We start from the raw sequence: 10,859 nt of genomic DNA, 5'->3' as shown, positions 1-10,859 counted from the left end.
TGTACATTTTACATTGATCTTGAAATGTCTTGGAATTTTCCAAATATTAAAAGTACAAGAAAATGTAATATAACATTAAATTTGTCAAAATTCACATTAATAAAAAATGTGTATATATATATATATATAAAATGTATCTCTCTCTCTCTCTCTGTCTCTCTCTTTTATCAATGACAAATCTCTCTCTTTTATCAAGGTTTGTCATCCTAGCAAGTTCCGGAAAATTTGGTAAAAATAGTATTTAATTGCTAAGCAACTAGCCGTTACTGCATACATCACCAGCCCCAAACAGAAACTTTTTCGGGAAACTTTAATGCTGAAGCTAGGGAAGTTTGGCCCATCTAGAGAATTCGCAGTCAAAATGGTCGATCTAGTTCAACAAAGGAGGCGGGCAGAAATATCATTCCATGACGTTGGACTTGGACAGAAACGTGTCGCTTCTATCTTAAAATTTCTAAACAAAGTTTCAAATTTGAAGACGGTAATGATTCTGATTTAGAATTTATAGATATGTTATCCCACTCATCATATTTTATAATAACGGTCCCGCGGCAAAGAATTTGTATTTACTTTCAAGTGCAACGAAGTTTCTTCTTTGTTGAATTAAAAATAAATAAAAACCTTTCTTCTTTGTTGACTTTCTAGAGATTTATTATGATTAGGCTAAGCATTCCCACTCATTTTATTTTATTAATACAAGCACATCAAGACAGAATCAGATGACTCTCAAAAAAAAGACAGAATCAGACTATGGATTGTACAATAAGATCACAGAAACATTAGTTGGCATTTGCTTCTAGAACCCAAAAGCAACAACTCCTCTCCACCCAAAAAAAGAGTCACTCTAAAGTCTAAACGAAAAATGAAAGATATTTATATAAACACAAATCACATGCAACACATTAGAATAGAAATGAAACTTCAATACAATTTACAGAACTGACAATTTCAACACAATTCAAAAAGAGTAAAAATTTATTAGAAATTTTATACAAATTACATGGAGTAGAAGCCCTCCTACACCGACCTACCCACCAATAAAGGAAACAAAATATGGCCCAAAGAAGTTAGAGCTCTACCGGGTTATTCTACTGCACCCAAAATTTCTGCCTGAAATTTGCAGGGCTTCAGGCTACCGTTACATATAAATACAGAAACTAAGAGGGGACGACTTGGACCCCATGACTTAAATAAAACTTCCCAGGACAACATTGCCAAGCGAACAACGAAGGATTAAGCATCGAATAAATGCTGCACAACAGAGCATATATATACTTGGTGAAGAGGAAATTAAAAAATAGTGGGAAGCTTTAACCTATTCCAATAAAAGATAAGTCACCTAGACATAACCAAGCTTGTTAGGGGGGATACAACAGAAGTACTGAAAAGAGAATCCCCAACGTACTTGCAGTTCTCGTGATCAACCACCTTCATCGACAAAGGAATCAAAAATCTCTCATCGGAGGTACTTTTACTTTCATTATCACTGCTGCGCAGCTTCTGGCCAGAGAATCCACCACCCCGTCTTCTCTTCCGTGATGACTTCCACCTTAACTGAGCACATAAATCCTTCGAAAGATCCGGAACTACCCCCACTGATTTTACCTTATCATATTCAGAGTCCAAGAGAGAATCATTAGACTCAGTTTCATCTTGCCTGGACAGTCTACTACCACAAATGGTTGCTTGGGCTGATTTGCCTTCAGAAGATTTCTCTGCAACTGGCTTTCGTTCTGAGCAAGATAATATGGAGCTAATAAGGTCTGATCTGTCCTTTAAATGTGTCCACACGCCTCCCAACCACTCTTGAGAATGTCTTAAGTCACCACAGCAGAATATTGATTCATGTTTTTCTCCTGCACAGACAGAGAAGGGAAAAACATGAGAAAATTGACCACACAACCTAAGAACTACAATGCCCTGCAATGAAGGAAACTATGTTCATACCTGGAAAATAAATATGCAACTTATCTTCAGATTCCTTACGAACCACAATGCCTTCCCACCACCCATCATGCCACCACACATCTACAACAGCACCAAGCTCAACAACCCATGAAACTTTGCATTTATTAGACTGGCGGGATGGTCGAACAGTTGTCCTCCCAGAAATTCGGAGGCCTAAATGATCAGGAGCTGCAACCCTGGATGCTAAAATCCATTCCTACAAGATCAAATAAAAATTACTCAGAAAGATTGAGGAATATGAGAGAACACTGCCACAAATTTTAATTCATAGGAAAGTAAAAGAATAGGAAATTACATAACGGTTATAACCATGGTATACCTCAAGTTTATTGGATTCATCAGCAGCATCTTGAATATCTTGATACTGCACCTTCACTTTATCTTTATATTTCTTGATGATCAAAGCTCTAAACCAACACCCCCTAATGCCACTGTCCTGAGAGAGGACTTCAACCTGAGAACCTACAGTCAAATGCTGCAGAGGATTCTGCTTTGCTTCTTTTCTGGATAACAAGGCAGAAGAACTACCTCCTTTTACACTGCAGATTTCAACTCCAATCTTTTTATCAATACCACTGTTGCAAATATTTTGCACTTCCAATGATGTTGCACCCGCTGGCTCTACTCTGTTAGTCCATTGCAAGTGCATATCATCATCTTTTGACCAGTGAAGCCTCTTTTTAGGTCTGACGCCAACAGCATCATTGATATTTTCTTCCACTTTGAGGCCATCAAAATGCTGAGAGTTCCCACGACCCTTCGACAGAGAGTGAGCGTACATATATCGGAGTATTTCCTGTTTCCAATAACCTTCAACTTGGGTTATGTCAAAGGGCTTGACATCATCGTTATCAAACTGCTGGTAGCAGATAAATGGCTCCAACTGAGTATGCATCGCCTCCTTAAGAAATTTCTCAAAATGCTGAGGACTGAGGACGGCAGCCAATCCATCTATACATTCAATACTGAGATCTTGAAGACAAAGAGAAAAGAAAATCTCTCTGTCATTAAAATTGTGAGGCAAAACAATACCAACCTCATCAATTTTATGATACCATCGCACCACAACCATCTTGTTGCCTCTAGAGTCCTCATACATGTCTTCTAAGTAAGCTACAAGACGTTTATCCTCCTCCGCTAAAACAAATACAAAGTCATGAACCTAAAATTTTGACAGAGAAGAGGAGAGCAAGGAATGAGTAAAATGACAGAGAAGTTACAACAGAAGAAAACATCCTAAAAAAGGCCTACATGGGTGTTTGGCCGAACTTCATATGTGGCTTATTTGCTTATTAAGTACAACTTTTAAAGCGCCACTTCCAAATAAGTTACAAAAATTAAGCTGTAGCAAACAGATAAAATAAAGATTAAGAAAAAAGAATACACAAAACAAAACAAAAGAGGGGGAGAAGAACACTCACAGAGATTTTAACACCATTCCTGCGAAAAGACTGATAATGCCTACGTTTTTTCCTGCAAGTCCAAGGAGAACCAAGCCATAAAAATTCTCTTGTATAGTGGCCAAGCTTCTTTAACTGAGTATCCTGGAATAAAAAAAATACAAGACAAAAGGGAAATTGTGAATGACAATAATATTAATAAATCAAATCAAATCTCAAATAGACTGGAAAAATGTCACAAACCTTCAAGGTTTCAATATCCATCTCGCAAACATCTTTACCATCCAAAAAGGCACTGGGCAGATGGGACAATTCTCGATATTGAGGCTTTGAATCTGGCAAATTTATATAAGAGTAATTACAATTAAAACTAAACATGTAAAGTAGCCTGCGGGAAGATAACAACTATAGATTCACCAAATATAACAACTTTAATGTCAATCAAGGGAAAAATAAGAACATATGCAACACGAGGGCAAACAAAAAACGTAAAGAGCAAGGGGAGGAGGGCTTTAGTTCTAGTAAGACCAGAAAATCTGAGGAAACTGACGCACATAGGAAAGTGAAGAAATCATTGATGATGAAGAGGATCTTGACCTAGAAATTTCCAGGGCTTTAGGATTCCGGGTCTCTCAACCATCTCTTTAAAAATTGACTTAGATTTCCTGCAGCCCTGATCATAGTCAAGTTCATAATAACATGAACACCAGAGGATTAGCTCGTAATAACATGAACACAGGCAGAGGTCGAATAGGAATGAACTGCATAAAACAGGCTTTGACACCAAAATGGGAATACATACATACATACAAAAACCCTACAAGTATGGTATCTTCCATCTAAACAAACACAACCCAAGAAAATTTCCACATCTCACAGGTCTTCTTGAAAATTCTAATGGTTTTTTCTTCCTGTATTGGGGAAGATTTTTTATTTAGAAAAATTAAAGGGAAAAGGGCATGTCAACAGGGAGAACAAAAGCACAAACTGTACAAGTTAGGATATTTTCCGCTCAAACAGAACCCAGGAAAAAGGTCCACATCTCACAGCTCTTTTTGAAATTTCACATGCTTTCTTTTCCTGTATCAGTGAAGAGCTTTTATTTGAAAAATCAAAGAGAAAACGGCATGTCAACAAGGGGAACAAAACCCAAGAAATTTCTCCTCTCTCACAGCTCGTGAAATTTCACCTGAGACTCTGAATCGATATATCAATAAGGGCAAGAGAATATGGAAGTAAAATTTGATTTTTTTTTTTTTTTTCCGTTTAAACAAGCAGAACCCAGGAAATTTTCCACATCTCACCGATCTTTTTGAGATTTCAAATGGGCTTTTTTTTACAATATTATTCCAAAAAAAAAATCAATGAAAATAGGGCAAGAGAACAGGGAGGAATAGAAGAGAACCGTATAAATTTGATAGTCTCCGTTCAAACACGCAAAACCCAAGGAATTTCCACACCTTTAGGGATCTTAATTTTTTTTCCCCCTAGATTAGAGAATCGATAAAAGAAATCAACAATAAAAGAGCAAGAGAAAAAGGACCAAGAAAAACCGTAAAAAGTTGATATTATCTCCGGCGTTTTTTCCCCATGAGAGCCTCTGGATTGAAAAATCAAAAAAAAAAAAAAAAGGAGAACAGAAGCAAAAACCGCAAAAGTTTGTCATTTTTCCGCTCAATAAAATTCCCACACCTCACATGAAATTTCAGATGTGTTTTCGTATAGATTAAGGAAATAGAACAAAGAGAACAGAAGCTAACCATGAAGTTCTCCCCAAAAATAAATTTAAAAAAAAAAAAAAAAAGAGAGAAAGAAATTGCTACGTATGAAAAGGCCGTGACTACTAATTGGATCTTTGCAAACCAGTTTCTTAACCCAGTTGCTATTCATCCCTCTATTCTGATTGTACAAGAAGAAAAAAACATTCAATTGGAAAAAAAGCTTAACAAATCAGAAAAACCTTCAGATCTATCAAACCCAAAAACCCTTCACCCCACAAAACAAATTGAATAGAACAGAGATAATTTTTTTTCCCCAATTAAATATACATATATATATATGTACCTGAAACGACAGAGTTGAGCCAATCAATGACTTCTCTGCGGGACTTGAGCCTGTTGTTAGTGTTAATAAGCCCATTTGCAAAACTGAAAGCGTAGTGATAAGACATATGCCTCAAACTCTTCTCTTTTCCAATCACCGCCAGATCAGACTCGTCATCTCTTCTCTTAAGATAATAGTGCACCTCTCTCCTCCCTTTATCGCTCGACACGTACACCTCCTCCCAGCTCACATAAGACGACGACGTCGTTTCTCCCACCCCCACCATCCTCTCCATTGCCAAAAACCCTCTAAACAAAATCAAAAACTTCGAACCCTCTTCTCTCTCTTTATTATAGCGGTGGAGACTGGAGAGGTTTGTTTGAATGGAAATGTGTGGAGAGAGAAGGAACTTATTACTAGGGTTTCGCGATTAGAGATGGACGGCTACGATTGGGTCCACGGAAGAAAGACGTAGGAAATTGCGGGAGATAATTATTCCGTGTGGAGTTCTTTACTTAGTTTACGAAAATGTCCTCAATGAGTTTGTTATTTACTATTTTCTTTCTTTCAACTTGGAATTCTCCGTCGCATTCACATGATGAATTATAAGCTAGACCAAAATTTTTACCTATAACATATTGGATATTTTATCCAAGGAGAGGGGGCAACAGTACAAATTTTTTTTTAATTATAAAAGGCAAAAGTACAAGTTGAGAGGAGAGAGAGGCCCGTAATTGCCGTTGTGATTAGGGAATAAGACTCGCTCTTTCTTTTTGCCAGCTGTCTTCTCCACACCAAAAATTCACAAATGTTCAAAAGCCTAAAACAAAAAAAAAACTTATGATTTTTTTTTTCTTTAATAAACCTGAAATAAAGAGAACTACAATTAGTTGTCTAAGAAAAAATTTGTTAAAAAAAAAAGTTTTCTAATCAATATTTTATATGGGCAAATTTACTATTATTCTTTTATATTTAAATTTTGTTAACATCTCTTTTTATGGATGATATAGCACTTAAATTTTATGTAACATAATCGATTCTCTTTTCAGGAAACAACATAAATTGATCTTAACTAAGATTTAATCATTTTTTGTTTTAAAAGATAATTATATAGAAACAAATTCACAAACCTTCTTCAATGGCAATTCTAGAGATGCTAGCAGCAAGAAGAGCGGTCAGATTCATTCAAGCATCAATCTCATTTCAAAGATGATTTGAAGTTAGGTGTTAAAGCCCTCCAGATAAGAGATTTTGCTTTCTCTTCTTTTGGTCATCTTGTTAAGAACACATTATTTTTTGTTAGCTCCCTTCAGAGTTTTTCTTTCTCTCATATTGCGAGACAAGGTAATGCTACCGCACATTCCCTAGCCTAAAAAGTAAGACTTTCTTTTCTGTTGCTAGTCTATATGAAGTATGTTCCACTAAACTTAGAACCCGTTATTTTTGCTGATTTATCAATTCTTTAATTCTATACATGCTAAGTTGTTTTCTCACAAAAATATATATATAGAAACAAATTTAATAAGTATGGTTAGTAAAAATTAGGGTAAATTACAAAGCGTTCTCCTAAAGTTTGAGGTTGCTTGGATTATACACCTTGAAATTTGAGAAATTAAATTTTACACCCTAAAGTTTGGTTCCATTAACAAAACTCCACCCTCTGCTAGTTTAAACCGTTAGGTGACACATTAGTGTATTGAAGTGTTTATTTTTTGACAAAATCAGAATTAAAACGACACTGTTTCACTTAAAACAAAAAGAATAGCTAGCACAGAGTCATTTTACCCAAATTGAAAACACAAAACATTGGTGTCAATATGACACTATTTCATCAACTCAAACTATTCACAAATCAAAATCCCACAAACCCTAAGAACTTGATAGCAATGCAGACCCATGAACCTAGATCAAAATCCATCTAGTGTTGTCGTAATGTTCAAAGAAATTTGCAAAAGAAGATAGTGAGATTTTTCCTCCATTTTTATTTTCCTTTTAACCCAAAGAACCAAACCAAAAGAAAGAAAAGAGATAGAAAAGAAAATTAAAACAAATTGCAATTGACAAAGCTCTGCTTAGCTTAGCATAAGCATAAGCATAGTCACGTTGACGTTACACCTAATTCAATCATTCCCAAGGTAATGTGCGCCCCTTTGATCAATCTCTATTCACACGCCACTGTAATTTCTCTTCCAATCCAATCACCAAAGCTTTGGCTAGCAAAACACACACATACAAAACTCATCAAATTCCAATTCTTTTAGAGAAAGAAAGATTAATAAATGTTCATCATCATCAACTTATAGTATAGATAAATTGAGAGAGAAAGAGAGATCAAAGCCACGGCGTCGTATTAGCACTAGTGTTTTACATTCCAATTTGGGTGAAACAACTCTGCCAACTCCTCTTTTGTGTTTTAAGTGAAACAGTGTCTTTTTAGGGTGGGGTTTTACTAACAAAACCAAACTTTAGTATGTAAAATCAAATTTCTCAAACTTCAAGGTATAAAATCCAAGCTGTTGGAAAATTTGGTTTTGCATCTCATACAAAACACACAGCGGAAGCAACAAACACAGCTCTACTTCATTCATGAGAGATAACATGTAACCTTGAATTCTAGAACAAATAATAGAAAGCGTACCTTGATGTAGTGAAATTCAAAACCAAAACTTGAGAATACCTTTAATCTTCATCTCAATTCCACATGGTGCCCAAAAAGTGTGGTCTCTCAATTAATCTTTATGTATGTTGATTCTCAAAGAAAAATCCTTCTTCTCATTGTAGAGAAAAACTTTTTTTTTTTTTCATCATACGTACATTCTAACTACCTTAATAGTTATTAAACAAAAACTAATTATCTAATTGGGTTAACCTTTTAAGCCTACCCAATTGGGCTTTAGTTTGTGGCTTAAGCTGGGACCAAAGAGAACAAATAAGACTCTAGCTCCAATGGGTCTTGGACTTATCTGTCAACTTTTGACAAATCCAAAGTTACCATTAATTATATTTAATACCACTATATAAATATAATTGCACTCTAGGCCTTATTAATAAATTTTATCACAAGACTCTAATGATATCATTTGACTCCTCCATGAAATATCCATAATGAATAAAATCCTAAAGAACTGTCACTTTGTAAATAACAATTTTATCCTTGAGTACTCGATTTAATCTTTTAGTTATTCACATTATTGAAATCCAATTTCAATAAATATAAGCTTTAGTAACTCCTTACCAGAGTGAGCACCCTAAAAAACCAGTTCCCATTAAACTTATCTCAAGGGGATATTTCGTGTATTTATAAAAAGAGATTATGAATTCCATTTTGAGAATTCGTGTTCCCTTAACACTACGTGTAGTTACCCAACATACTGAGATTTTGACCGTAAATATTAGATTTCACTCATGATATATCAAAATAACATACATTTCATAATCGGATTCACTATCCTCTCTGGATTGAGAGTCAATGAAATTAGAAGTTGTGTTATTAATTATTTAGGTGACAGTTGTTAATTGAATAATTAATCTCACAACGGTCTAGTTCAATATGTCTTAACTCTTAAGACAAATCAACACATTAACTAAAAGTCTCCACTTCCATGATCAAGACAAATTATCTTAATTGATGTGTTATAATATTCGCAGATGAAATGTCCAATTTCATCACCGACTACGAACTACATTTTGAGTTTACAAGGAGCTTGTAATTTATATCTTCTGTAATTAAATCACATACAATGCATCTCAAGAACTATAATAATGTCTCATTAGTTCATTTATTAATAGTCTCATATAATTAAACAATTTAATTATTTATAACATGCCAATAAATTGGATTTTCAACATTAAACTTCAGGAATGTACTTTACAATTTATCCTAAAAATTATGTTAGTGATAGATGGATGCATTTCATATTTAATATAATCATTTTGACATTATCAAATACTGTGGACTTTTGGTAAAATATTAGTACAATTTAACGGACTTTTTGACTTTTTACCCCTTTTCAAATAATATGAAAGAAATATAGAATAGTGAACATAGTTTTTAGACATTAGGAATTTAGTTTTGTCATTTTCGTTAAAAAAAATGAAATCAACAATGTAATTACCAAATTTTGGGGTTTTGTTTTTTTGAATTTTCAATGCTACTGCCAATTTCTTTTTAAAAAATTGCATGGTTTCTTTTTTGAATTAAAATTTTGAAATTGCTAATAGCCTTGCCAACTCCAAAAAGAAGAAAAAGAAAAAAAAGAGGATGATGTACTTTTTTTAAAGTCAAAATGCCACGAGTTTCTAGAAAATTAAGACTGTTTGCATTTAGACTTACCAATAATATCTTATTTTACTATCTAAAAAACTAGTTTATCTATAATATCATCCCTATTTATAATATACCCATTATCTCAATTTCTATTTTACCATATAACTCATTAAAATAATATATACTACCCAATAAAATAATATAATCCAATCTCTCTCTCTCTCTCTCTCTCTCTCTCTCTCTCTGTGTTTATCTTTTCCTCAGTATCTCTTTCTTTCAACCACCCATCACCACCACACATAAAACCCACAACCCACCAAATTATCCACACAACCCACTGCTACCACCACCAATCCAAACAAACCCACTGACACCAAGCCAAACCACCAAATCACCCAAAAATAACCCACTGCCACCGCCACCAATCAAAACATAACCCACCACACCACAACAAAAAAGAACCCACAAAACCCACCACCACCATGACGAAAAAAACCCACCCCTACCACCATGAACAAAACCCATAAAACCCACCACCACCTCCACCAATAAAACCCACTACAACAATCGCTAAAAATCCCACCACCACACAGGGACCAAAACCCACCACTACACAGGGCCAAAACCTGAATCAAACATCATAGCCATGAGACCAAAACCTGAATCAAACACCACAACCCACTTCCCCATACCCAGATGGACCAAAAACCCACCAAACACCATAGCCACGACGAGAACAACCACAACAAAATATATATATATATATATATATAGAGAGAGAGAGAGAGAGAGAGGACTACTACAATCACCACCAACCCAACCAAGAACAAAGTCCAGCAAACCCACCATCACAACAACCATCATGACCCAAGAACAAAATCATTATGACCCAGTCACAACCACAGCTCCACCACAATCTCCACGCCTCCATCACAGACGCTGATCTCCATGCCTCCACCACAGACGTAAGCTCCATGCCAATCTAAGAGAGAGGAATGAGAGAGAGAGACGCCAAGACAAAGAAAGTGGAGCACTGGAGGGACCTCCACCACAGGTGGTGACAACATGGAAGATGATAAAGGTACAAAATCTGAGGGCTATTCTATAGTTGGAAAAGTCACACTTAGAAACCTGGAAAAGCTGATGTATAGAGTTCATCTGCCATGAATTTTTGTAGATAA

The 10,859-nt window shown here is 35.2% G+C and overlaps 1 protein-coding gene across 4 annotated transcripts; it reads right to left on the bottom strand.

The window, feature by feature from the left end:
- Nucleotides 1-957: 957 nt before the first annotated feature.
- Nucleotides 958-5,888, bottom strand: LOC112026445 (uncharacterized). 4 transcript variants are annotated; one of them, XM_065775558.1, is made up of 8 exons: nucleotides 5,433-5,629; nucleotides 3,966-4,041; nucleotides 3,612-3,703; nucleotides 3,390-3,512; nucleotides 2,288-3,130; nucleotides 1,948-2,164; nucleotides 1,340-1,856; nucleotides 958-1,251 (listed from the first exon to the last, which is right to left on the bottom strand). In XM_065775558.1, the coding sequence occupies exons 1-8, from the start codon at nucleotides 5,505-5,507 to the stop codon at nucleotides 1,158-1,160; spliced, it is 2,037 nt and encodes a 678-aa protein (XP_065631630.1). In that variant the 5' UTR covers nucleotides 5,508-5,629; the 3' UTR covers nucleotides 958-1,157. The 4 variants fall into 4 exon arrangements, with proteins under 4 accessions (XP_065631630.1, XP_065631631.1, XP_065631629.1 ...); XM_065775559.1 differs by having other exon boundaries at nucleotides 3,966-4,033; nucleotides 5,433-5,451; XM_065775557.1 differs by lacking the exon at nucleotides 3,966-4,041 and having other exon boundaries at nucleotides 5,433-5,888.
- Between the last annotated feature and the right edge of the window lie 4,971 nt (nucleotides 5,889-10,859).

This window comes from Quercus suber, unplaced genomic scaffold (assembly GCF_002906115.3).
Source record: "Quercus suber isolate HL8 unplaced genomic scaffold, Cork oak 2.0 scaffold_114, whole genome shotgun sequence".
In the NCBI taxonomy this organism is placed as follows: Eukaryota; Viridiplantae; Streptophyta; class Magnoliopsida; order Fagales; family Fagaceae; genus Quercus; species Quercus suber.
The sequence above is the reverse complement of the archived record's forward strand: the minus strand, read 5'-3'. Positions and strand labels throughout refer to the sequence as shown.

Coding starts and splice junctions, on each gene's coding strand:
- LOC112026445 (XM_065775557.1), bottom strand. CDS start 5,706: ATGGAGAGGATGGTGGGGGTGGGAGAAACGACGTCGTCGTCTTATGTG. Junction 3,704..5,432: donor GCTCAACTCTGTCGTTTCAG/GTACATATATAT, acceptor TAAATTTGCCAG/ATTCAAAGCCTCAATATCGA. Junction 2,165..2,287: donor ATGAATCCAATAAACTTGAG/GTATACCATGGT, acceptor TTGATCTTGTAG/GAATGGATTTTAGCATCCAG.